Here is a 27,410-nt window from a genome sequence, read left to right on the forward strand (position 1 = left end):
GGTCAGGAAGCAACAGTTAGAACTGGACGTGGAACAACAGACTGGTTCCAAATAGGAAAAGGAGTACATCAAGGCTGTATATTGTCACCCTGCTTATTTAACTTATATGCAGAGGACATCATGAGAAATGCTGGGCTGGATGAAGCACAAGCTGGAATCAAGATTGCCAGGAGAAATATCAATAACCTCAGATATGCAGACGATACCACCCTTATGGCAGAAAGTGAAGATGAACTAAAGAGCCTCTTGATGAAAGTGAAAGAGGAGAGTGAATAAGTTGGCTTAAAGCTCAACATTCAGAAAACTAAGATCATGGCATCTGGTCCCATCACTTCATGGGAAATAGATGGGGAGACAGTGGAAACAGTGTCAGACTTTATTTTTTGGGGCTCCAAAATCACTGTAGATGGTGACTGTAGCCATGAAATTAAAAGACGCTTACTCCTTGGAAGGAAAGTTATGACCAACCTAGATAGCATATTACAAAGCAGAGACATTACTTTGCCAACAAAGGTCCATCTGGTCAAGGCTGTGGTTTTTCCAGTGGTCATGTATGGATGTGAGAGTTGGACTGAGAAGAAAGCTGAGCACTGAAAAACTGATGCTTTTGAACTGTGGTGTTGGAGAAGACTCTTGAGAGTCCCTTGGACTGCAAGGAGAACCAACCAGTCTATCCTAAAGGAGATCAGTCCTAGGTGTTCATTGGAAGGACTGAGGCTGAAGCTGAAACTCCAGTACTTTGGCCACCTCTTGTGAAGTGTTGACTCATTGGAAAAGACCCTGATGCTGGGAGGGATTGGGGGCAGGAGGAGAAGTGGATGACAGAGGATGAGATTGCTGGATGGCATCACCGATGGGCATGAGTCTGAGTAAACTCCGGGAGCTGGTGATGGACAGGGAGGCCTGGCGTGCTGCAATTCATGGGGTCACAAAGAGTCGGACACGACTGAGCAACTGAACGGAACTGAACTGAGCATGGCCTTGCTCACCAGAACAAGACCCAGTTTTCCCCCAGTCAGTCCTCCCCAGTCAGAAAGCTTACACAAGCCTCTTATCCTCATTCATCGCAGAGGAGACAGAATGAAAACCACAATCACAGAAAACTAACCAAGCTGATAACATGGACCACAACCTTGCCTAACTCATTGAAACTATGAGTCATGCTGTGTAGGGTCACCCAAGATGGACAGGACATGGTGGAGAGTTCTGACAAAATGTGATCCACTGGAGAAGGGAATGGCAAGCCACGCCAGCATTCTTGCCTTCAGAACCCCATGAACAGTATGAAAAGGCAAAAAGATATGACACTGGAAGATGAACCCCCTAGGTCAGTAGTGTCCAATATGCTACTGGAGAAGAGCAGAGAAATAGCTCCAGAAGGAATGAAGAGGCTAAGCCAAAGCAGAAACAGTGCCCAGTTGTGGATGTATCTGGTGGTGAAAGTAAGTCTGATGCTATAAAGAACTGTATTGCATAGGAGCCCAGAATGTTATGTCCATGAATCAAGGTAAATTGGAAGTGATCAAACAGGAGATGGCAAGAGTGAACATTGACATTTTCGGAATCAGTGAACTAAAATGGACTAAAACAGGTGAATTTAATTCAAATGACCATTATATCTACTACTGTGGGAAGAATCCCTTAGAAGAAATGGAATAGCCCTCATAGTCAGCAAAAGGGTTCAAAATGCAGTACGTGGATGCAGTCTCAAAAACAGCAAAATGATCTTGGTTTGTTTCCAAGGCAAACCATTCAATATCACAGTAATCCAAATCTATGCACCAACTAATAATGCTGAAGAAGCTGAAGTTGAATGGTTCTATGAAGATCTACAAGACCTCCTAGAACTAACACCAAAAGAGATGTTCTTTTCATCACAGGGGACTAGAATGCAAAAGTAGGAAGTCAAGAGATACCTGGAGTATCAAGTAAGTTTGGCCTTGGACTACAAATCAAAGCAGGACAAAGACTAACAGAGTTTTGCCCAGAGAAGGTGCTGGTCATAGCAAACACCCTCTTCCAAAAGCACAAGAGGTGACTCTACACATGGACATCACCAGATGGTCAATACCGAAATCAAACTAATTATACACTTTGTAGCCTAAGATAGAGAAGCTCTATACAGTCAGGAAAAATAAGACTGGGAGCTGACTGTGGCTCAAATCATGAACTCCTTATTGCAAAATTCAGACTTACATTGAAGAATGTAGTGAAAACTACTAGGCCATTCAGGTATGACCTAAATAAAATCCCTTATGATTATACAGTGGAAGTGATAAATAGATTCAAGGGATTAGATCTGGTAAACAGAGTGCCTGAAGAATTATGGACAGAGGTTCATAACATTGTACAGGGGGCAGTGATCAAAACCATCCCCAAGAAAAAGAAATGCCTTACAAAAAGCTGAAAAAAGAAGAGAAGTGAAAGGCAGGAGAAAAGGAAAGCCGTACCCATCTGAATGCAGAGTTCTAGAGAATAGAAGGAGACATAAGAAAGTCTTTTTCAGTTAACAGTGCAAAGAAAGAGAGGAAGACAGTAGATTGGGAAGGACTAGAGATCCCTTCAAGAAAATTAGAGATAACAAGGGAATATTTCATGCAAGATAGGCACAATAAAGGACAGAAACAGTATGGACCTAAAAGATATCAGAAGCAGAAGATATCAAGAAGAGGTGGCAAGAATACACAGAAGAACTATACAAAAAAGGTCTTAATGAACCAAATAACCACGATGGTGTGATCACTCACCTAGAGCCAGACATCCTGGAGTGTGAAGTCAAGTGGGCCTTAGGAAGCATCACTACAAACAAAGCTAGTGGAGCTGATGGAATTCCAGCTGAACTATTTCAAATCTTAAAAGCAGATGCTGTGAAAGTGCTGCACTCCATACGCCAGCACATTTGGAAAACTCAGCAGTGGCCACAGGACTGGAAAAGGTCAGCTTTCATTCTAATCCCAAAGAAGGGCAATGCCAAAGAATGTTCAAACTACCATACAATTTCACTTATTTCACATGGTAGCAAAGTAATGTTCAAATACCATCGAGCTAGGCTTCAACAGTGTATGAACATAGAACTTCCAGATGTACAAGCTGGATTTAGAAAAGGCAGAGGAACCAGAGATCAAATTGCCAATATCTTAAATCATAGAAAAATCAAGGGAATAAAAAAAAGAAACACATCTGCTTCATTGACTATGCTAAAACGTTTGCCTGTGTGGATTACAATGAACTGTGGGAAATTCTTAAAGAGATGGGAATACCAGACCACCTTACCTGCCTCCTGAGAAACCTGTATGCAGGTCAAGAAGCAACAGTTAGAACCAGACATGGAACAACAGACTGGCTCCAAATTGGGAAAGGACTACATCAAGGCTGTATATTGTCACCATGCTTATTTAACTTAAATGTAGAGTACATCACCGGCCTGGATAAATCACAAGCTGAAATCAAAATTGCTGGAAGAAATATCAATAACCTCAGATATGCAGATAATACCACCCTTGTGGCAGAAAGCAAAGAGGAATTAAAGAGCCTCTTGATGAAAGTGAAAGAGGAGAGTGAAAAAGCTGGCTTAAAACTCAGCATTCAAGAAACTAAGATCATAGCATCCAGTTCCATCACTTCACGACAAATAGATGGGGAAACAATTAAAACAGTGACAGACTTTATTTTCTTGGGTTCCAAAATCACAGCAGATGGTGACTGCAGCCATGAAATTAGAAGACACTTGCTTCTTGGAAGAAAAGTTATGACAAGCCTAGACAGCATATTAAAAAGCAGAGACATTACTTTGCCTACAAAGGTCCGTATAGTCAAAGCTATGGTTTTCCAGTAGCATATGGATGTGAGAGCTGGACAATAGAAAAGCCTGAGTGTGGAAGAATCGATGTCTTCAAATTGTGGTGCTGGAGAAGACTCTTGAGAGTCCCTTGGATAGCAAGGAGATCAAGGTAGTCAATCCTAAAGGAAATCAGTTCTGAATATTCATTGGAAGGACTGATGCTGAAGCTGAAGTCCAACACTTTGGCCACCTGATGCGAAAAACTGACTCATGGAAAAGACCCTGATGCTGAGAAAGACTGAAGGCAAGAGGAGAAGGGGACGACAGAGGCTAAGATGGTTGGATGGCATCACCAACTCAATGGACATGAGTTTGAGCAAACTCCGGGAGATAGTGAAGGGCAGGGACGCCTGGTCTGCTGCAGTCTATAGGGTCACAAACAGTTGGACACAACTGAGCAAGTGAACAACAAATGTCTAGCAATTCCACAAAGAAAGGATATGTAGTCTGTGCAAAGGACCTGTGGCCAGAGAAGCATGGTACCCAGAGGAAATCAAAAGAATACATGAATGACTGGGACACAGTAATCCAGGTGGAAAGTGGTATAAAATGAAAGTAACCCAAGGTTTCTCAGTGTTGGCACTATTGACATTTTGGGCCTGATAATTCTTTACTGTGAGAGACTGTCTTGTACACTGTGGAATATCTGGAAGCATCCCTGGCCTCTACCCACTAGATGCCAATAGCATCTCCCCCAAGTTATAATAACCACAAAGTCTCCAGACATGGCCAAATGTCCTCTGAGGGCAAAATCACATTTGATTCAAAACCACTGGAAAGAGATAGGCAGGGAGCAGATCATGTAGGTCCTTTTATGGAGTTTTGTTTTGTACTCTGAGCAATGGGAAGCATTTAGAGGCTTTAGATGTGGGGTTGTTTTTTTTGGGGTTTTTTTTTGGCTTTTTTTTGGGGGGGGGGTTAGATGTTAAAAGGGAGAATGGATAACATAATCTAAGCTCCATTTCTAAATGATCCTCTGCTAGTAGTGAATAAAATGGAGGGGAGAATAAGCCCATGCCAGAAGGAAAGTGGACAGACCATTTAACAGACTAAACCTGTTTAGAAGCTGCTAGACTAGTTCTAGTGCCAGATAGTGACAGTTTGGATTAGGGTGGTGGGTGGTGGAGATGCAATTGGATGGATTTGAGACATAGGAAGTAAAATCAACAGGACTTAGTGATACATTGGACATGTACGGTGAGATAGAAAGAGACATCTGGAATGATTCGTGCTAGAGGAAGTAGATGGGTGGTGGTGGTATTTACTAAATGGGGAAACTGGAGGTGGCCTAGGTTTGTGGGGAAGAGCACATGATTTGATCATATTAAATTTGAGGGGCTTTTGAGATGCCCAGGAACAGATGCTAAATAGATAATTGCATCTGTGGGTCTGCAATTCTAGGAGGTCTGGACTGGAGATATAAACTGGGGATCAAATGGTCTAAAGATGGTTATCTCAGCTGTGAAAGTGTACAGTCTTCAAGTGAAGGACTATTGGAAGAAAAGATGGAAGTCCTAGGGGTTTGAGTGTGGGCCACTATTTGATGACCTGATAAAGAAGAAATGGCTGAAAAATTGGTGGTAGCAAGGAAAATGTGGAATCCCAGAAAGCCAGCACAAAAAGTGGGTCAGTAAGCAGGGAATGCTAAACCATGTCAAACCTTCCTGAGAGATTACATAAAGATAACTATAGAAAGTCTGCTGGATGGTCCTTGATGGTCTTTGTAAAAGTGGTTCAGGTGGCTTGATGGAGACAGGAGCTAGATGGGAATGGGTGAGAAGTAGGAGGTGAGGAGAAGGAGACAGATGATGTTATAGGAGGGGTTGGACTGTGAGAAGGAGGGACATAAGGTGGAACCTGGGGAAGGGTGTGAGGGTGTTTTAAAATAAGAGGGCCAGGAGCGTGTATCAGAGTCAGTTGGAAAATCTCTGGTTGAGATGAGTTGGATGTCCAAGGAGAAGAGATGCTACAGAGCAGGAGGGAATGACCTTTGGGAAGGGGAGTGTAATAGGCCCCTACAGTGCAGAGGGAGCAGTAGAAGAGGGGCAAGTGTGGTGGGTTTGTGTGTGAATGGAGAAGTGGAGGGGCATCAGCTGAGACTGAGGGAGGCTGGACATTGGGAGTGAGGAACAGGGTAGAGGAGTTTGAAATTATGAGAGTTATTATGAGAATAATGATTCCTAGGAAGCAATAGGCCCTTGCCTATTTTAAATTTAAAAATAAAATTATGATTGGACTATTCGAAACTTGTGTTAGTTTCCTATGGTTGCCATAACAAAGTACCACAAAGTGAGTGGCTCACAACAGCTGGGAGAGAAATTTATTCTCTTAGATTCTGAAAACAGTCCAAAAATCAAGGTGTCAGCAGGATCATGCTGTCTCTGAAGGCCCCAGGGGAAAATCCTCATTACCTCTCCGACTTCTGGTAGTTGCCAGCAATCCTTGGTGTTCCTTGGCTTATAGATGCATTACTCCAGTCTCTGTCTCTGCCTCCATGTGGCCTTCTCTCCTATGTGTCTGTTTCCAAATTTCCTCTTTTTACAAGAACACCAGTCATTGGATTGAGGCTCACCTTAATCCAGTATGACCCCATCCTACCTTGTGTACATCTGCAAAGACTATTTCCAAATAACGCCACATTCACAAGTTTCAAGTGGACGTGAATTTTGAGAGGACACCAAGTCATAAGACTGTGTTAATGCATTTTAGAAGTATTTATAAGATTAAGAGAAATAGCTGATTATAGATCTCAAGGGCCTCATATACATGTGAGGCCATACATACACATATGGTATCATATGCAACAAACCTTGTAGTGTCTCCACTGTCCCCATGTGATAGATGAAGAAATGGAGTCTAAAGTCTCAGTGACTTGCTTAAAGTGAGGTCCTGGCAGGGTGCATGCGTGCTCAGTTGCTTCAGTCATGTCAGAATCTTGTGACCCTAAATGCTGTAGCCCGCCAGGCTCCTCTGTTCATGGAATTCTCCAAGCAAGAATACTGGAGTGGCCATGGATGGGAATGGCAACCCACTCAAGTATTCTTGCCTGGAGAATCCCATGGACAGAGGAGCCTAGTGGGCTACAGTCCACGGGGTTGCTAAGAGTCGCACACGACTGAGCGTGCATGCATACATGATGATGAAGATGAATTTTCTATTCTTACTTAAAGCCCCAACCACCAAAGCCATGCTTTTAATCTGGGTATCGCATGGTACCTTATGTCACGTGGTGAGACCTCAGAGAAGCAAGCAAATAATAAATTGTATTTCTAAAAAAAAAAAAAATGTTCTTTTCACTGAATTCACATTCTTCATTAAAAATTTTTTTTTAAATCACGTATTTGTTTTGTTGCCATTACTATTGGAGTCAGACATAAAAAATATTGCCAAGTGTGATAATGAGGAGTTTACCATATATGTTTTTTATTAGAATTTTATGGTTTCTAGTCTTACATTTAGGTCTTTAATCTATTTTGAGTAAGTTTTTAATATATAATCTAAACTAATGGTCCAGTTTAACACTTTTGCATGTGGCTGTTCGTTTTTCCCAATAAGGAAAAAAGAACTAAAGAGATTGTCCTTATCTCATTGTATATGAATGCCTCTTTTGTGGTAAATTAATTGGCCATATATGTGTTGGTTTATTTCTTGGCTCTATATTCTGTTTCATTTACCCAATTTTTTTGTGACAAGGTCATACTGTTTTGATTACTATAGCTTTCTAATATAGCTTGAAATCTGGGGTGGGGGGGTGAAGAATACTGGAGTGGATTGCCACGCCCTCCTCCAGGGGATCTCCCCAACCCAGGAATCAAACCCACATCTCTTACACCTCCTGCAATGGCAGGCGGGTTCTTTTACCACTAGCACCACCTGGGAAGCCCAAGGACCTAAACACAGGCACTCTGGCTTCAGAGACCACCTTTATCCCTTGGCACTATTGTCTACCTTTTCCCAGATAATCCTGAATTAATTATAAAATTTAAGCAACTGGTTAATCTCTCCATCTTAGGAACTACTCTTCCCTAACATTTGTTGTTATCTTTTTCCCTACATATAGCTAGCTCTTTATACATTCATCGTGTCTACAGCTCCATGCTGACAGCCCACTGTGTGGGAACAGAAACCTACCATCTTGTCCATTTGAGCTGGCAACATATTTCTCTCCCTGTTCTGGTAACTTCCAGGCTTGGCTTTCTTTCCCAGGTCCAGAGCATCCAATTCATGGAGTTCTCAGAAGTGGAGAACCAGGATGATTACTACAGCATGGATGCTGGTTACATCCACACCCAGGACCAGCAAGGAGTGTATGTCATGTATGATGAAGCCTTGAGTGATCTGAAGGACCTAGAGACAGAACTGCTGCTTATGGCCAGCCATTACATTGAGAGAGAAAAAGGTCAGAAGTCAGATTTTAAAAAATCAACCAGACAAAAATCTACCTATCCAAACAGACAAAAAACACTAAGGGCTCTATTTAACACCTCCCACCTTAAACTATAACACACGTATAATAGTATTGGAAAATCCAATAAGCATTTATACCTCCCCAACACACACCACTCTAGAAAAGATAAAGTTTTGTTTCCAGCTCAAGTCCCCCATTTGTTGGAAACTGTAACTTGGTTATAGTTCTTATTGTTGTTTAGACTCTACTTGTTGCCCAGTAGCATTCCTGCATTACATACTAGGTTCAGGGCCCTGAGGGAAGCAAAGTAAGCAAGTGAAATTAATGACTTTTTTTCTAAGTGACAAAAAGAGAAATAATTGACCTTGGGGAAACTGCAGTTAGAAGCAGAGATATTTCTGAGTTCCTAACAAAAAACCACCAGGATGCAAGACCTGTCTAGGAAAATGTCAGACAAGCCCCAGAGGGAGAAATCATTAGTCAGGGTAATCAAATAACCCATAATCTGTATTCTGTCTTTCTTTTGGCATCACTCAAATTTATCCAGTTTTAGGAATCGAAGAGGTAAGAATATTCCTGTTGGAATAATATGATGACATTAGTATTCTATTTGGAAAGAAATTAGAGTTTCTAGATGAATTGCAATACCTAGAGGAAAATTTAGCAAGAGATTGTGCTATTTTGTAATATATGTAGACTTTAATTAAGGATAATTCATGTTCATATTGTTATAAAATGCTGCTCTAAGACTGTTTGACAATTAACCTTTCAGATCCCAGACAGAATTAATTTAGTATTAGATTGAATTCTTTGTTCTCCCTTTGCCACAGACCACTTGGGATCTGAATCATGGGATGCAGTGATGACATCCAACATTCCAGGGCACCTAATTTCAACTTTTAGCTTTTATCTTTACTGGTGATCCTAAATACCAACGCATCATTTTTGCTGATGTTAATTTATAATATGATGTGACTGTGTTTAGCTACTAGGAACTTACTTTGACTGAAATACTTAGGCACATGAGTATGTCTCACTGAGCTAGTGAGTATACTGTCATTCATTGTGAAATGATTTCCCAACTGCTGCTGGGGAAATTCCTGACCAATGGCTTTCTGTTGTTCAGTACCCACCATATACTTGATAATCACTAAACCTGAAAACCCCTTACTTTTTAATATTTTATTCTGAAACAGACTGTTTAAAATTTTAAGCAATAATAATGCTGTCAATGAAACTTACAGTACTATAGTGGGAAAATATTTTAGCTGAATAATGGCAATGGTTACCCTTACTGATTCAAGTTAGTAATTAGCACAATTAAGAAATACCTTAGAAGTTTCCCTGAAATTTTTTCACTTGGTTGGCATCAACTGATACAGCAGTTTAAACTAGGTTTGTTGTTAAACCACCAGGAACCTGTTTTTACAGAGGAGAAATGTATGTTTTGCTTTTAAATTACAGGTTTGAGGAGATTTTAGTAAATCTTTCATGTTAACTGAATTTTGGTTTATATTTCTAAAATTAGTCTTTTTTTAAAACTAAAAGTAAAAGCAAAAACCTCTGTTGATCTAGAAGTCAGCAAGTATGAACTTAAGGCCTACCTAGTCTTGCCCATGTCTCTTTAGCCGATTATTAGGAATCCCAGTTACCCCTTCAGTGTTTTCATTCCTGAGGGGGAGCTGACAATCTGAGGGCGCCATTTCTACTAGGAATACCTCTGTAGTGAGGCCTGTCTCTAATCATTTTCATCCTTTTCTCTCCCAGGTCACAAAGAGGGCAGCAAGTCACATATTGACCAGGACTGGGGATGGACCCATGCAGGTGTGGACAGATTTGCTGTGCTGTATGACATGTGGACTTGGGAAGCAGCTCTTCTAGAAAGCAAGCGCCAGGTATTTTTGCCTAGAAAACAAAACACCTATTAAAAACATTCTTATAAAACCCAATATATTTTTTTAAACCCCATGGGTCTTGTAGGGCAACTCCCAATGAAGTGAATAAGTATTTTAAAAATCTTAGCTAGTCGTAAGTATATAATCAATTTTATGTTCTTTACTGTGCTTCTTTGTTACAAAAAAATAAAACGTGAAGGATATGGCTTCAGCTTAAGGGAAATTTGTTAGAGGGCTGTATAATTTAGGCCCTTTATGACACGTATGCTTTTAGTGAGAAGGCGTGATGATTCCATTCGTGTTCATTGTGCTGTCAGGGACGGGCCTCACTTTGCTAAATGCAGACAAACCAACAGACCTTATTATGGTCTTTAGAAGGGTAGGCCACACGTGGGTGGGTGAGAGCAGTTGGGCAAGGATTTCCAGAAATGGAAATGACAGGATTTGAAGACTAGATGTTGGCATGAGAGAATGAGGGTGGAATTAAAATGACTTCCTCAAGCTCAGGGAGGAGGCTGTTAACTGAAACAGAATGAAAGAAGAGGGGCCTCTTTAGAGGGAAAGGGTTTTTTGAGTCTAGGACACAAGGCATGTGAGGAGAGTTTGCTAAAACCCAGGTGTGAATGTCTTCCCAGGTGGCACTAGTGGTAAAGAATCTGCCTGCTAATGCAGGAGACCTAAGAGACATGGGTTCGATCCCTGAATTGGGAAGATCCCCTGGAGGAGGGCATGGCAACCCACTCCAGTATTCTTGCCTAGAGAATCTCATGGACAGAGGAGCCTGGCAGGCTACAGCCCATAGGGTCGCAGAGTTGGACACAACTAAAGCAACTTAGCATGCATGCATGAATGTTTTATGGGAGCTGTAGGTTTGAAGTTCAGGAGCAGGTATGAGCTGAGGTATAAATGTGGAAGTCATACCATAGTAATGTATCAAAATGAGTAGTAAAAGAGATGTCTGAAATGGGTCCCTGAGAACACTTACATTTAAGGGGAAGGTCATGGGACAAGAATCCATGAGAAGAACAAGGAGTAGCCAAAGAGACTGCAGCAAAAAGAAAAGGATAACATTAGGAAATCCCACAGAAAGAAAAGAGTCTTAATTAAGAGAGGATTATTACCTGTGTAGAGAATAGTTGAAACATCAAAGAACAAGAGTCCTAAAAACCAGACAGTGGGGTTAACCATCAGGCAGTCATTGTTAGCTTTGTAGGAATCTCTCCAAAGAGTAGCAGAGATGGGAACCAGGTTACAGTACACTGTGATGTGGTAAGAGGATGTGGAAGTGGAAATTTTTTCTTTGAATTGTTTTTCTAGTAGAGGGTTTTACCATTTCATCTACTCTCTGGTCTGTTACTCATGGAGATGTAGATCATCCAATTTTGGAAAACAACTGGCTAGACTTACAGGGTGCAAGCTGTAGCTTTGAAAATTGTTCCTCTTTCCAAAGACAACTGACCTCTAGAGTGTGCATCCGGACACTTGATCTGTCGATTAGAAGCTTACTGTGATCTACTGAGTAAATGGGCGATTTAGCCTCATAGTATAGAATCTGGAGAGGCTGCATTAAATGTAAGTAATACAAAATCCTCAAACTTGACATGTTTATTGGTCCAGACATGAATTGTAAGCAGTACCCCTTTTCTGTGCTCTCCCCACCTCTGTTTTCAGTTCTTCTAGGCTTCCTATAGAGGACTTGATGGTAGAGAAGAACAGAAGGCAGAGAGTAATAAATAAACAAACCAATTTCTCCTCACTTTGGCCTAGTGTTCATTCTGTACTAAGTTACCAGGGCTGTCTACTAGTTTCTTCTATGGTACATGAAAATATTTGAACTTAAAACAACCATTGAAAATAATCTCCCTCCTTTCTACAATGAAAATAAGTTCCCTATAGAAACTGACTTATCTGTGCCAAAAACTGGAAAATGTAGCCTTCCAAATCAATTTCTGGAGTTCCAGAAATTGTCAAAAGAGCCTATTTTTAATTGATAAACCAGACTTTTATCTAGAATACAATTGATTTCCCCCAGTACTGATTCTACTGCTAAGTGTCTTCAGCTGTTTTTGATTGTTAAATATATTAGAATCGCTAAAGTTAAAAATTGCTCAAACACATTAGGTTGCCTTAAATCCTTCAAGTAACCATATTATATAAACTGCTCATAAAAATAGAGCTGGTATGAATTTAGGTGGATTAAGAGACTCAAAAGCCAGGCATCAGCTGTGCCAGTTCCTAAGTGACATTTATACCAACTGCTAATTCTCTCCACAGCCACCAGAGGACACATTTTCAGGATAGTTTGAATTAGTGTTTAGAGCAGTAAAAAAAAAGGCGGGGGGGTGGGGGGGCGGGGCAGAAAATTCTGTGACAAGATTTTCTCTTTTACACTTTCATTTGACCTAAAGTGCTGTTTTTAAAAGTTTTTTTAAATCCAAGAAATAAAAAGAGGCTTAGGTTTAAAAAAAAAAAGTCTATAAACACAGTATGGTTTGAGGTTATTCATTCAGGCTCTTTTCTATTTTCTCCAATATTTGATGCCTACCATCAGTGTGCACCACACATTATTTTGCCTGCAAGTTGGCCCTTGACATACACAGGTGACATTTGACAGGCTAGGAAGACTTCTTAGACAAATGCCAGTCCAGAGTTCAAATGGAAATGAGCCAGTTAGCAAACAGATAATAAATAGAACCTGTGAGGTGTAAAGATCACAGCCCTACCCCTGATGAGAAAGAATTCATAATAAAATTATGCAAAGGGCCATCTGAGAGCTTTTCAAGGTGGAGGGCAAAGCTTGAAAAAAGGCTTGTCAATTTAAAAAGAGCCACATTTTCCTTGTCAACAACTGGGGGTGCCAGGTAAAATACAACAATATTTGTGACACAAAAAAAACAATATTTGTTTATCGGCAATTCAAATTTAATTAGATGACCTGTATTTTTATTTGTTAAACCTGGTAATTCTACCAACAACAAAGTGATGATGGCAATTTAGCACCTACCTCTGCAACCTGGTATCACCAGATTGGAATCACTATCAAGAACCCTCCCCACAATCTTCCCCTGCCAAATAACCAAACAATAGGGCTCATTGTACAAAAACAGGTCACAGCAGTACAAATTCTATAAACCAGCTCCTGGGATTGCCCTGGTCCAGCCAAAAAGGTTTAAATTCATTGAGAATGACTAGGGAAGTTACTGTTTCTTTCCTAATCTTCCACTAGGCTATTGAGTGACAGCCTTCTTAACCCATCACTCCTTTGTTCCTGCTTTGTCTTCTGCTATTTAATAACTGAATGCTATTCTAGAGAGCTCTGTAGTTGGAATAAGGTCATTTAGATCACTCCGCTGGCTTCATTTTCCCTGAGGCTCACTTAAAGACAAGGGATCTGCACCTTTCTTCATTTCACACTCTGAGGTGTGTGAGTTTTTAACTTATGGAGCACACTCTGTGTCCTAAGCTTTTAGCTTCTTCTGGTGTTATCCTTTGTATACTAAGGTTGACCCAAGTTCCCATGGACCAGTGTTTCTCAAAGTGCATCCTACAAAACTGGATGCTAAATAAAGTGCCCCAGGCTCTCCCTCCTTGGGCCTTAGCATTGAATAGCCTTCAGACACTGGACATCTATTGCTAAGGCAGTATTTGATTCCTAGGCTTCTATTGATTCTCAAGTGTTTGCCTTCTTGGGAGCCTCAGGAGTTATTATTCAAGATGGAGACACTCCTGGCTTTTCCTACCACTTGGGTTCCTTTACGTCCTCCTGAGCTGTTGCCACCTATATTCAAGCAGTGCTTACACCCTCTCAGTTCTTTCTGGTCTTCATTCTTAGCTATGGACTCCACACAATGATAGGTGCTCTTTATCTCCTTTTAGGAAATTCCTTAGTTTGTTAAGAAGTGGGCTGGCTCCCAGGCCTCAAACCACCAGGAAGACCACTACCCAAGGAAACAAAAAAATGCTCTAATGCGTCTCAGAGTATGCTTGGCTATCAGGTTGGCAAAAATTGCAGACTCAGCAATCCACTCCTTGCTGTCAACTAAATGAACTCACTGGGCACACCTGTGTCTTTGGTGCTACAGCCACCCTGGGAGCTGAGGCCTTTCAGAAGCATGAAGCCTGCATTAGAGGACTGGGTCAGAGAAGACTGAGGAGGGGCATGTCGAGCTGCAACTCTAGGGATGATGTTGGATTATTTGGGCAGAGGAAAGGAATCCATTGCATTGTGAGACTGGTGGGAGCAGAAGTTCAGAAGCTTTCAGCCAGAGTTGATTGTGTCCATCAGGTGACATAGACTCAGTGTTTAGTCTGTCCGAGACCCGGGAGCTGTGACATGCCGAGGGGGACCTAATGTCTGTCACTCCAAATCTTTGTTGTGACGAGACAAAAACCAAGGAGCATACACTCGCCTGACAGTATGGGACGGGGTCTCCAAAAGTAAGTGTGTTTAAGGCCTATGAAAGTTTTAAAAACAACCCAAAAAGAGTAACTACGTTGTTCAGAACTACTTGCATATCAGCTCTTAGGTATCTGTTTGGGATTCCAGTCCAGTGAACTCTGAAGAGCTTTTTCTGATTAGCACCATGACTAACTATACACAAATAAAATTTACACGCAGAACAGAAATTCCATAAGTTCATAAACAAATGTAAAAACAAAATAGCATATCTTTCTGAGTTTCTTCAACAGTTAGTGTGGAGAAGCCTCCTTCAGTTTTTAGAAAAGACTTGTGAACTCTAGTAAAACAGAAGCTTCCTGGATGCTCTTGAGAGTTCTGTACATAGGCCCTTCCTAGTGGAGTGTGTGGAGAAGGAAATGGCAACCCACTCCAGTGTTCTTGCCTGGAGAATCCCAGGGACTGGGGAGCCTGGTGGGCTGCCGTCAATGGGGTCGCACAGAGTCGGACACGACTGAAGCGACTTAGCAGCAGCAGCAGCAGTGAAGTGTGATCTGGAATAAATACCTTTATATTTAGAGGGGACTTGCATCTTCCACTTGCTATTCTAACCCCTCCCCCACCATTTCTACCTATGTGAAACTTAAATCGGCAAGCTATTAAAGAGAAGGCGTCATAAATGGGGCTGATGATGTAGAAGAGGGGTGGAGGCTACCTGCCTACCTTTGGTAATAGAATAAAACAGGGGGAGGAGAGTGGGCCTGTGGGAAAAGGTGTTGAAGATAAATGATGAAGTGACACTGAATGCCCTGTCTCAGTGGAACTTGTAATTGTTAGATGTTGTATTATTCATAATATCACTCCCCTTTTATGTGTAGAGAGCAGAGGAGGGGGGGACAGAGGTGCGATGAGTGCTTTTTCCCTCTCCCTCCCTAACTTGGTCTGTGCTGCTCCGGTGCTGTGGCTGCCCACCCAGGGCCGGTACCCAGAGGTGCAGAGCTGTCTCTCCTATTGATGGTGGGGGGGCTTTCCAAATCATGGAAATTGTTGGGAGCTCACTCTCTTCCTTTGTGGGGCCCTGTCCCCTGACTATAAACCTTATTTACAGCTTCTTGACAGTTACTTTGAAGCCTACCAGCATGCATTGGACCCAGAGGAGAGGTTTGCCTTAGCACAAGTGATCACAGACATCATGCACAGGTGCCCAAGGTTTGACTTCAGTCATCCTTACTTCATTAAGGCCTACCGAGAGGAATGCACCTGCCTGAGGCTTCACCTGCAGCTGGTGAGGGGCATCCTCAACCAGCACGTGAGTATATTTGGGTTTTTTAAGATTCCATGTGGGAAGGGGATGGAAAACACAGGTCAAAACTGAAAACTGTATTTTCCTTTCAGTACCAATTCAGAATCTGGGTTTTCTAGGACAGCATGTACACAATGTTTATTTGTAAGCTTATTTGCATTGTTGAATTTCAAGCATAACTACGGTCTTAAAGGGAGGTTTCCAATCCTAATTACATTTAACGATCCACAAAGAATTGGCAACCTATTTTCATTCAATCACAGTTCATCTATAGTGAAAGGACTAAGCCTACCCCTTTGTAAGACATTAAATGTGTAAAATTATATTTATTTTTTAAAAGGTTGCAACTATTTCTATAACACTACAGGAAATGGTCACAGTCTATGGCTTCCAGGGAAAAGCTAATACAGTTCGTTAGGCCTGCTTAGAATTTTTTCCTTGTAGTCAATTATTTTACAGAAAGTTTTCTTGTGCTTCTTAAGATTGCCTAAAGCTGGTTGCCTTTGCTTTTCCAGGCTGATCCTTGCCTGAGACTAAAAAACAATCATGTCTCTGTGTGAGGGAATCCCTAAAACTCATGTCTGGGCGAAAATTAGTCAAATAATGAAGATACACAAAGGGCTGATGATCTGTTCTTCTCATGCCAAGGCTCATAACTCACATCCATGGGAAAGTCTAACTTTTCTAATTTTAACTTTTATGTGACATTTCTAGATAGAGTGTCAGCGTGAGTACGTCCAGAGGCTTTGGCAAAAAGGCCATCCAGATGCTAGCAATACATTTGGACTTCCCCTTAACATCATTTGCAAACAACTCATTTCCATCAACAATAGCTGGTAAGTTGGTGTTGTCTTTAGACATTTTACATTTAATTTCTGGATAATTAAAGGGTATGTTGTTAAGTCTACTACTATTCTACAAAGCACCTCTCAAGTATTTGGTGATGAGAGAAGTAAATATAAAAGTCATGGAAGAGGGATTCCTTTGTGAACTCGATATTGATTCACTTTGCAAATAAGGAATAGGAGGCCAGAATTTACACTTATGCCCCTGGGTGCAGAATCTTCATTCCCATGAGAAGTCCTAAAAAACCCAGTTGCTCTTAAAATGCTGTCAAAGGATTTATTAGAGGTGCCATACAAGTCAACATATATGAAACATGGATGTGCTTAAAATTTTTTTAAAGAAATTTCTTTTTTCTAGCAAGTGTCAGCAGAAAGGTTTCTGCAGACTCATCTTGTGACCCCCACCCCACCGCTTTAAGTAGTAGATTGAATTTCCTGAGATCACCTGGAGAGAGTACATAAGGTCACCTCCTTGATATGTAGTGTGATTCACCCTTACAGTGCCTTTCCAGGCTTTGAGGGTACAGAGGAACCAAGAAGCTGGTGACAGGCTCCAAGCTGGTCTGGAGCTTGTGTTCCATGTAGGTATAGAAAGGCCCTTGACTTGACTGATACTATATCCTTTATTTCCAAAGGGATAACCCACAGACAAGTGTTTTATTATTTCTGACCTCATTCATTTGTAAAATATAACGTTTTTATGGCAAGCACGAATGATTCCAATAGTTGTATACAGAACTCAAAAACCATCTTCATTATCATTTTGGGAAGAAAAAGGGATCAAGAATCAGGTGAAAAATAGAAATAGTAATGGAAGGTATTTGTTTAATATTTAGACACTTTGAAGTCATCTTGTTCTCAAATATTTGGCTAATGAAATGTTGACATGTTTTCCATATACAATTTTAGATTTTTTTTTCTATTTCATTGAGATACAATTGACATACAGCACTGTATAAATTAGAGCTTGCCAGATGGCACTCGTGGTAAAAAGCCTGCTTGCCAATGCAGGAGACATAAGAGAGGCGTGTTCAGTCCCTGAGTTGGGAAGATCCCCTGGAGGAAGGCATGGCAATTCACTCCAGTATTCTTGCCTGGAGAATCCCATGGTGGACTACAGTCCATAGGGTCGCTAAGAGTCCGACACAACTGAAGCAGCTTAGCACGCACACATATATAAATTTAAGGTGTACAGCATAATGATGTGATGTACAATGAATCTTATTCTTACTGGATTTTAGAGTAAACTATGTCTTAAAAAAAGTTAATATTAAAGCAAAAAGCATGTTGTGTAATCTGATGGGCTCCCTGGACAGCCTCTAAGGCCCTGTTGAGCTTCCAGTTTTTTATAATGCCCTGGGTTGTAAGACTGTTTTATTGGTCTTGAAAAATATAAGATCTGGAAACAGATTAAGTTCTTCACCATGTAAAATTGTCATTAATTGTTTCTTTTCATTAAGCTCAGCTTTGAAAAACATTTATCTGCTGGAGTTCCACCCTTCCTTGGGCCTGGCTTCCTGTATCCCCAGGGCTCTGGAGCACCTCCTCAGGGAGGCCCGCCACACTTGGAGGCCCACATCAGCCAGTGCCTTCACCTTGCTGGAGAGACGTGTGCTGCAGCTGGCCCTGGATGTGTGGCTCACCCCAGCCAGGCCCGAGTCCTGGTACAGCGCACAGCTCCAGAAAGATGTAGGTTCTCCGAAGGGGTTAGGTGGGTCCTTGGCAAAGAGAATGTTTCCTCCCAGATGTTACTACTTAGCTTTGTTTTTGTTTGGCTCTATTCCCCTCCTGTTTGGCCAGAGATAGATCATAGTCCTAGGGCTTGCCAACATTTTTATGGGTTTTTTTGTTCATTTTGGTCAATGTTTCCAGTTTATCGGGGTGCTGCTACAGTTATCATTTAAAGGGAAATGTACACAGCTAGGGGGAAAGTATTTTCTGGTTTGTTATAGTTTAACAGTATATATTTTTTAATTAATTTTTTTTTCTTTCTAAGACCCTTGTTAAAATGTACTGTTTTGTCCTGAGCTAAAATCTGGCAGAGGAGAGACAGCAAGAGTCAGTGATCGGGACTAAGCTTAGCCCTGCCATGAACTTGGGCTTCCCCGATGGCTCAGTTGGTAAAGATTCACCTGCGATGCAGGAGACCTGGGTTTCTAACTTGACCTTACTCTGTGTGGGCACTTGCTATAAGATAAAGGAAATTTCAAGGCTTCAGCTGCCAAAAATATCTGTTCCCCAGGCCTATCTCAGCCACCTATCATCTCCGGTTCAAACAAAAGTTTATTTTCTTTTAAATTAAAGTTGATCAAAAAATAGAATTCAGAGTTTTAGCCAAAGAGGAAAACAGAAAATTACCTTAAATATAACCACTCAAATGCATTTGTAATCATTTTTTTCTGAATTCAAGTATTCTTTATATACATATTTTACATAGTTCTTTCTAGTCATATCCTTCATATACCATCTCCTGTTTTTCTCAGTTGCATCATATTATATATTCTTCCATGTTGCTAATAGTCTTTATACTTAACCTTTATGACCACAAAATTCCTTTAAGTGGTGAATGATAATTTATCCAACTATTTCCCTATCAATGGGCATTCAAGTTATTTACAATGTTTTATTATTATTAAAAATTCCATAAGATACATCTCTATGCTCACAGATTTTACCGTATTTTGAATCAATTCCTTTGGATAGCTTCTTGGAATTGGATTTACTGAAACAAAATTTAAGTCTTTGGATATGTTGGCAGATCACTTTCCAGAAAAGTCGTGCCAAACTGTAATACCACTGATAGTGTCTAAGGGTACCAGTTCTGCAATACTCTACAGTGTTAGGTGTGAGCATATAATGTCTGTGCTAATCTATGCATATGATATATAAAGGTGGCATTACACTGTTCATTTTCTTTCCTTGCTATCTGTTGAGATTAAATATTCTTCCAAATGTCATGTTACTAGCTGTATTTTTTATGAATGTTCTGTTCCTCTCCTTAGTTTATAGTTCTCTTGGAATCCTAATGTCATTCCTATCCACTTACATGAGCTCTTCTTAAAAAAACTTTAACTGTTTGTCCATAATATATTCTGCAACTATTTTCCCCAATTTGTCTTTTAAATTTTTAACAGAAACTTATTTTCATATAGTCAAATCTGTTTATCGTTCCCTTTGTGATTTCTTCTATCCTAAATTCAGAAAGCCAAACTTCCTCCAGATGTTTCATATTTGTCTTCCTTTATTCTAACTTCTAACTTCTTAAGGTTTTTATTTTATTTCAAAAATATTTAACTCCTTTTAGAATTCCACCTGGAGTGTGTGTGCATGTGTGTGTATGTGTGTAAAAGTGAATATGTGGTGTAAGATATGGCTCAAAACAGAGTCTTTCCCCACATTATCACCCATGTAGCCACTACCATTTATTGAGGATTATTTTCACACTGTATTATGGTACCAGGGTTTTCCTGGTGGCTCAATAGCAAAGAATCTGCCTGCCAATGCAGGAGACACAGGTTTGATCCCTGGATTGGGAAGATCCCCTGAGAGGGAAATGGCAACCCATTTCAGTATTCTTGCCTGGGAAATCCCATGGAGAGGGGAGCCTGGTGCACTACAGTCCATGGAGTTGCAAAGAGTTGGACACGATTTAATGACTAAAACAGTGGCAATTATGATACCAGATTTTTAAAATGTATTTTTAGTTCTCTTAAAAATTGTAGTGAATATCTGGGCTACCTATTTAATCTCTCATTGATGCCACACAGTTTTATTTTTTTATTGATTGATGGATTGTCACACTGCATGGCTTTCAGAATCTTAGTTCCCCAACCAGGGATTCAACCCAGGTCCTCAGTAGTGAAAGAATCGAGTCCTAACCACTGGACCACCAGAGAATTTCCCATACAGTTTAAATAATTTTTTTTAATATGTTCAAATTGGGACTTAGAAATGATAAATATTCAGATTAATCTTTTGTACTGGGACAGAAAATGGGACAGGTCTTGTACTCAGAAGACAATCAGGAAATTAATAAATCTCTTCATCACTTTGGAAGACTTCAGTAGTCTAGAAATTGCATTCTTGAGTAGGCAAGGCCTTTGGTAGATAAGTCTATCTACTCTTGGGAAGCCAAACCAGGAAAGACAGACTAGAGGTGGTCCCCAGACTTGGTCCTTGCTGGAAGTGGTATATAAAAAGCTAGCAAAAATGTCAGAGCAGAGGAGGTGACCAAGGCAGGAGGATGTTAGAGAACAATGTAGTAACTTCACAAATCACCCAGGGCTTGGGTTGAGCAGAGGAGCACTGAGGACGCAGCTTGGTATACTCTAAAACTACAGCGTGGAACTAGGGAAACTAAATTTATTCTTGATACTGTTGTCTGACCTTAGAAAATTTCAGTGTTGCTTCAGATCCCTAACTGATAAAATGGACATAATAGTATCTGTGATTCCCAAGTCATGGGGATCTTATAAAAATAAAAATGAGTTAACATACATGAAAATACTTGAAAGTTTTGAAACTTCAATTAGAGTTTATAAGAAATTATCATTATTATCATTGGTCACTAAAATACTTGCAATGTATCAGAGGCTTCTATTTAGGTCATCTGTGTCATTTCTCTCTTTATTTTGGCTTAAAACATTATAATAATGATAATAGCAAATGCTATGTACCAAGTGCTTTTGTATATATTTAACTCAACCCTCTCAACCAACCCTGATACAGTTATGATTTATCAGTTCCTATTAGGTGCTGTTATTATCCTTACTGCCACTTTATAGATGATGAAACTGAGAGACAGTTAAATTGAGTGAATTGCCCTAAATCTCATAGCTTGTAAGTGCCAGAGCTAGGACTCAAGCCTAGGAACTCTGGATCCAGAGTCTGTGCTGCTGACATATTTTTCTTAATATGTTCAGATTTCTTTCTTTATTTTGTATTTTTTAAGTATTCTGTTTTCTTTCAGCTATTTTCAGCTAAAGTGATGGGTGATCCCTTTCTTGTCGGGGAGACAGGCCTGCTTGCACTCAAATCTGCTGCAGACCAAGGACAGAACCAAGGCCAAGATTCCCAAATGCTGCTCCTGGAGATGTTTTCCAAACTTTTGGAACTCTTGACCCTCCGGCATAGGCTGATAGAGATGAGTCTGGAGAGTGTACACTTGGCACGGTCAGTAGGGGGACTCACGATCCACATGAAGGGTAATAGACTATGGATCTTCCTACTGCAAGCCTTGCCCCATCTGTGCCCCCAGAGTAGCCAGAGTGAGCTTTCTAAATGACTGAAATGATGACTTCCTTTCCACCTTCCCTCCCTCCTTGTTTCTCTTCTCAGGTCTCCCAACAGGACTCTCTGACTACTCAGCTAGTCTGGGTTTTCCTCTAAGCACCTGGGCTTTTTCTCCATTCAGCCATTGCCTTTTAATTAGGTGCTTGATGTTGGTCTATTAGTTTTCCTGCTAATGTAAGCTCCCTAAATGTAAAAGCTTTGTCCGTGTTGTTTTCCATAGTATCCTGTTGGATATGAAGGCTAACCCTCATCAAGCACCCAATGATACTGAGTGTTCAAATATAATGAAGTTGAATAGCAGAGCAGAACCAGTGGAGGGCCTTCAGAAAGGAAAGAATGAGTCTGATAGCATCCAGGTCTGGTGGAAGTATGAAATGTTCAGCAGGTAGGGGGAGAGAACGCTTGGTGAGTTCTGTTTTTGCTTTGAGCATGAGAGGATGGTAAGACATTTAAGTGAACATGTTCCCTAAACAGGAAAAATATGGAACTTGAGGATTTGTTGCAAACATATATGAGTTCTGTTGTTTTCTGCTCCATGAGAGTCCCTGAAGACACAGAGAGTCCAATTATCCACCATAAACCATGATCTAGGGCCTACTGTGTCCAGGGTCTGTACTGGGAATTTTCCATGTATCAGTTCATTTAATTCTCAGAATATTCTTATGTTATAATATATTAATGATGTCCTTATGATATGATATTATGATATAGCTTGCAAACATTTTACCACCAAGAAAGTAGAGGCTTAGAAAAGTAATTTTCCTAAGATCACACAACCAGAAAGTAGTAGAAGCAGAAATCAAACTATGGGTCAAGATAATATTAACCACTATGATACCACCTCCTCATAATTTCTGATCCTTGTTCTCAGGGAGTTCACAATGTGAAAGTTACCCCTAATAAAGTTTAATATGATATTCTAGTCATATGAACAAAATGCTATGGGAGCACAGGAAGTGGAGTATCTCATTCTTCCTAAGTGAATCAGAGAAAGCTCCACAGAAGGCCTAGGGATGATTGTGTACCTCCAAAATTCAAATGTTCAAGCCCTAAGCCCTAGTACCTCAGAATGTGACCTTATTTGGAGATAGAGTCTTTGCAGAGAAAATGAAGTTTTTAGAGTGGGCTCCTATGTAGTATATCTGGTGTCCTTCTAAGAAGAGCTGGTTTGGACACGGATATATCCAGAAGGAAAACTGTATGAAGCCATAAGGATGAGATGCACATCTATAAGACGAGGAGAGAACCTAGAACAGATCCTTCACTCAAAACCCTCAGAAGGAACCAGCCCTGCAACACTTTGATCTTGGACTTCTGTCCTCCAGAACTGAGACAGATTTCTGTTGTTTAAGCACCACCACCCCAGTTCATGGTACTGTTTCACAGCAGTCTAACAAACTAATGTAGGTGCCATTTGAACTCAGCCTTAATGTACCAACTTCTCAAGATGAAGAAATGTGTTAAAATGGGGATAAGAGAAGAAAGGAAGGAATTCTAAACACAGAAGGCTGAAATGCCACAGCGACATCTGAATGGAGCCTGGCTGCAAGTCATGGGGGAGTAGAGCGCAGAGTTGAAGGAGGACAGAGATGGGGTCACAGGTTCTTACACAAAGGGGAGATGGTAATGGCCCAGAGTTGAATGACAGATTTCCCAAGGAGGACATGGGGAAGGTGAGAAGAGGACTGGGTTTGGAACCTCAGGAAACAACAGGAATTTGAAAATAAAGAGGAGAAGCCACAAAGCAGCGGCAGCACCAGTGGCGGGATGTGGGCAGTGGTGCTTGGCCGGCCCCAGCCAGGGCCCTGGCATGGCATGGGTGCAGCTCTTTGAGGTCCATCAGAGCAATGAGCAACTGTGTCATCAACAGCCTGAGGGAGCGGCTGGTGGGAGTCACCTCCCAAGCCATCTGGGTGACCTGCACGGGGTCCTGCAGAGTCTTCAACAAGGCCAATGGCATGGCATGGGTGGCGGGGGAGGGCTGCTTCAAAAAAAAAAAAAGGAGAAGCCAGTGAAGACAGTGGTTATGAAGCAGAAGCATGGAGATCCTGGATTCAGGAGAACAAAATGGTTTAAGCAGCAGACAGGCCAGCCCCGAGGATCTCTGAGAAAAAATGGTCAACTTTCTACTGAGAGCAATACTGGTGACCTCAGGAGCGCTCAGAAGACAGAAGCCAGCTTGCAGGAAATGAGAGTTGGGGAAGTGCCCAAGCATATCTCCTCCTACCTTAACTACTATCTTTAACCATCATAGCTGAGGGCAGACTCAAAACCTTTGTGAGTCATTCATTTCACACCGGACTTGGCTTACTTTTGTTTTGACTTTTGCTTTGTGCTTATTCAGATGGTTTGGTTTTCTTGCCACTTACTTTCCTTTTATGGAAAATAACAGCAAATGTTCTTGGCTTTTTTTTTTTTTTTTTTTCTCTTTTAGTCTCTATAAGGATTTGGCGTGCGAGATGGGTTTTGAAGAGTTCCATTTGTATCTGAGGCCTGTTCACTTTGAATCTGCATCACACAAGGACAAGGTGGTCGATCCACCTCCTGTCTTTATAACCTCTCTGCTGGAGGACAGTGACTGCGTAGACAGGTGAGCCTTGAGAGAGTCAAAGTAAAAATAATGACACAGTAGACAGTGAAAAATAATTTCTATCACCATCACAAATGCAATTGCATTCTAAATTCTCTCCCTTATCCTCTATCTGCCATGATGTCAATATTTTCTTTTCCTTTCTTTTTTTGATAGGATAGGAAAAAATAAGATCTCAATCAAGAGGGATTATTGGATTAAAAACAGTGAATAACTGAAAAATGGAAGAATCAGATTAGAGAGCTCACATGGACGGAATCATAGGCTCAGCAGCTGCCCAGGGTGACCATGTTGCTTCCAGATAGAAAGGGGTGTAGGGGTTGGTCTGATGGGGCAAGAATCATGGATCCCTGCCCAGGTCCCTGCTCTTACTTTCTCTGGGACCAGGAAAAAGTCATTCAAGGTTTTTGAGCGACCGTTTCCTCAAAACTCTACTGCAATGTATATCTAACATGTATGGCAATATTTCTGTCAGGCTCTTTTGTTTGTCAATAAAAGAAGCCAACTCAAACCAGTGAAACCTCTTTTTCATGCCCCATAGGTTTAGCCTATTGCCCCAAAGAAAACACTCTTACTAGTAACAGACCAGAATCTACTCAGTGGGGGAAGGGAATCTTTTCCCCCCATACAAAGTCAGTCTTGGACGTGTACCAGGGATAAACTCATCTCCCTCTTCTTTCCTTGTCTGTCTTCCCCTGAGGGTCTTAGCTCTGTCCTGGAGATTCCTGGTATGAGTCCCACCCCAAGGAAGGCAGAGCTGACTCGAGGGAAGGAGGGAAGGTCACCTTTGCTTTGCTATTGTGTATCACAGCTCAAAGTATAGCAGTATGCTAAAGGAGAGAGCATAGGCTGGAATGAAGGGGTTAGGACCACAGAGTGAATTTCTCAACCTCAGAAATTTGAGGTTGGAAAACTGTTTCTTGGAGAGGGCTGTTCTTTACATCAGAGGTAGTTTAATAACATCCCCAATCTCTACCTACCAGATGTCAGCAGTATGCCTTCCCTCGTTTGTGATGATCAAAAATGTCTCCAGCCATTGCCACTTGTCCCCTGAAAGCAAAATCCCCCATGCTGTATCCTGTCATATAACCTAAACCAAAAAGGTGATTTATTGTAAAGATACAAAGATATCTCACAGAAGCTGAAGGCAGGAAGTGTGATTGGGCCTCAAACGAGGCTAGGTCTCCAATCTGGAGCCAAGCTGTTCTCTGGATCTTCAAGGGCCTCCTGCCAGAGCTGGTATTTTACACTGCTGTGAAAATAGGCCATATTTTTGTTCAGCCAGAATCAACCAATCAACACAAACTGTCTGAATGTTCTGTGGCCTGGCCAAGTGGTGATTAGTCCTCCCAATGATGACCCAGAGATCCTTCAAGATCTGAAGCACTTTCTGAATTACCAGGGGGAGATTTTTACATCCAAGGAACTTGTATCCTGAATTTACATTTGTTTTATGTATGTTAATTCCTTCAAGTTATCACTTTGGAGTGCCATTACAACAACATATACCAAACATGAGCATTATTGTTGTTGTTCAGTCAGCATTATTGTTGTTGTTCAGTTGCTAAATCAAATCCAACTCCTTGTGACGTCATGGATTGCAGCACGCCAGGCTTCCCTGTCCTTCACTGTCTCTCAGAGCTTGTTTAAACTCATGTCCATTGAGTCAATGATGCCATCCAACCATGAGCATAGTGACTTACATTTTGAGAAGCACATTCATGCATATTATCTCCGTTAAGATAGGTGATATTTCCATTTACAGATGAAGAAACCAAGATTCCTAGATATTAAATTACTTGACAAAGTCTTATAGTTATGGATGAAGGACCATGTCCCAAGGCAGAAACATGGCTGCAAAGACCATTTAGATGATTGTTGGAGCCATGGGAGAGAGAACGAGATAGCATTTAGGAAGTGAATAAACGGGGCCAGGTCAGTGACAGGCCTGTGCAAATGAGGTCAAGAAGGTAAGAGGAAATATGGAAGAGAGCAAAGGAATAGTGATCATGAGAAAACAATTTCAGAAAGTCTGAGATAGATGGTTACCACACCCAAACTGCAAGAAGATTGAGGCCAATAAGGACTGAAAAGACCCTGGAGCCCTTCAGCTTTTGGGTAGAATTACTAAGTCTTGTGTAAAATCTGTCCTTGCTGTTACTACTGGTATTTCAGAGCTGATCACGTGACTCTGTCCCTTCAGAACAGGCATCTCCTGGCTAACTGTATGGCACATCAAAACAACATCATGTTTCTTCCTGCAGATATTCTCCTGCTACTCTTGTCTTAGCTATCTCTGAAGTGGATGATAACCAAATTGGCAAATTTAGTTTTTATACAAAGGAAGCCATTCTTAAGGTAAATTATTTTTTTTCTCAAAAGGAAACTAAAGTAAAATTAAGCAACTTGTTTGTGTATTCCTTAAAAAGTATAATGTTTAATTCATACTAGTTTGACCCCGTAGACAAGAAAAGGTTCTACCTTCATTAATAATGATGATGCCTTGCCTTGTCTGACATGTAATACCTCTTGAGATAACCTCTGTTCAGCATTAAAAAGAAACCCATGTTGGGACTTCCTGGCAGTCCAGCGATATTTTCAAACCTGGTGTTATTTTTCCCTGCCACTCAGATGGACTTCTTTGCTTCTGTATGTGTATGTGCAGGTTTGTATTTGTGTGTGTATGTTTTAAACATTAATCTAATGTGGGCAGTTTTACAAGAGCCTGCCTCTGAGTGTATGTTTGCTAGTTCATCAGAGCCTATGCATCCTTTATCTGACAACTGGGGAACCCTGATGGTGTCCAGATACAGAGCAATTAGGCCTAGAACCTGCCTTCA

The 27,410-nt window shown here is 41.0% G+C and overlaps 1 protein-coding gene across 1 annotated transcript in view; it reads left to right on the forward strand.

The window, feature by feature from the left end:
• Positions 1-27,410, forward strand: part of LOC122422664 — a 185,318-nt gene that overhangs the window by 77,106 nt on the left and 80,802 nt on the right. Inside the window, exons 16-23 of the mRNA XM_043439187.1 lie at positions 8,048-8,240; positions 10,017-10,144; positions 15,649-15,849; positions 16,558-16,679; positions 18,149-18,377; positions 21,658-21,860; positions 24,415-24,570; positions 26,835-26,928. Of these exons, the coding sequence (XP_043295122.1) occupies positions 8,048-8,240; positions 10,017-10,144; positions 15,649-15,849; positions 16,558-16,679; positions 18,149-18,377; positions 21,658-21,860; positions 24,415-24,570; positions 26,835-26,928 (1,326 nt within the window). The remainder of the gene's footprint in view (positions 1-8,047; positions 8,241-10,016; positions 10,145-15,648; positions 15,850-16,557; positions 16,680-18,148; positions 18,378-21,657; positions 21,861-24,414; positions 24,571-26,834; positions 26,929-27,410) is intronic.

This window comes from Cervus canadensis, chromosome 20 (assembly GCF_019320065.1).
Source record: "Cervus canadensis isolate Bull #8, Minnesota chromosome 20, ASM1932006v1, whole genome shotgun sequence".
Taxonomy (NCBI): Eukaryota; Metazoa; Chordata; class Mammalia; order Artiodactyla; family Cervidae; genus Cervus; species Cervus canadensis.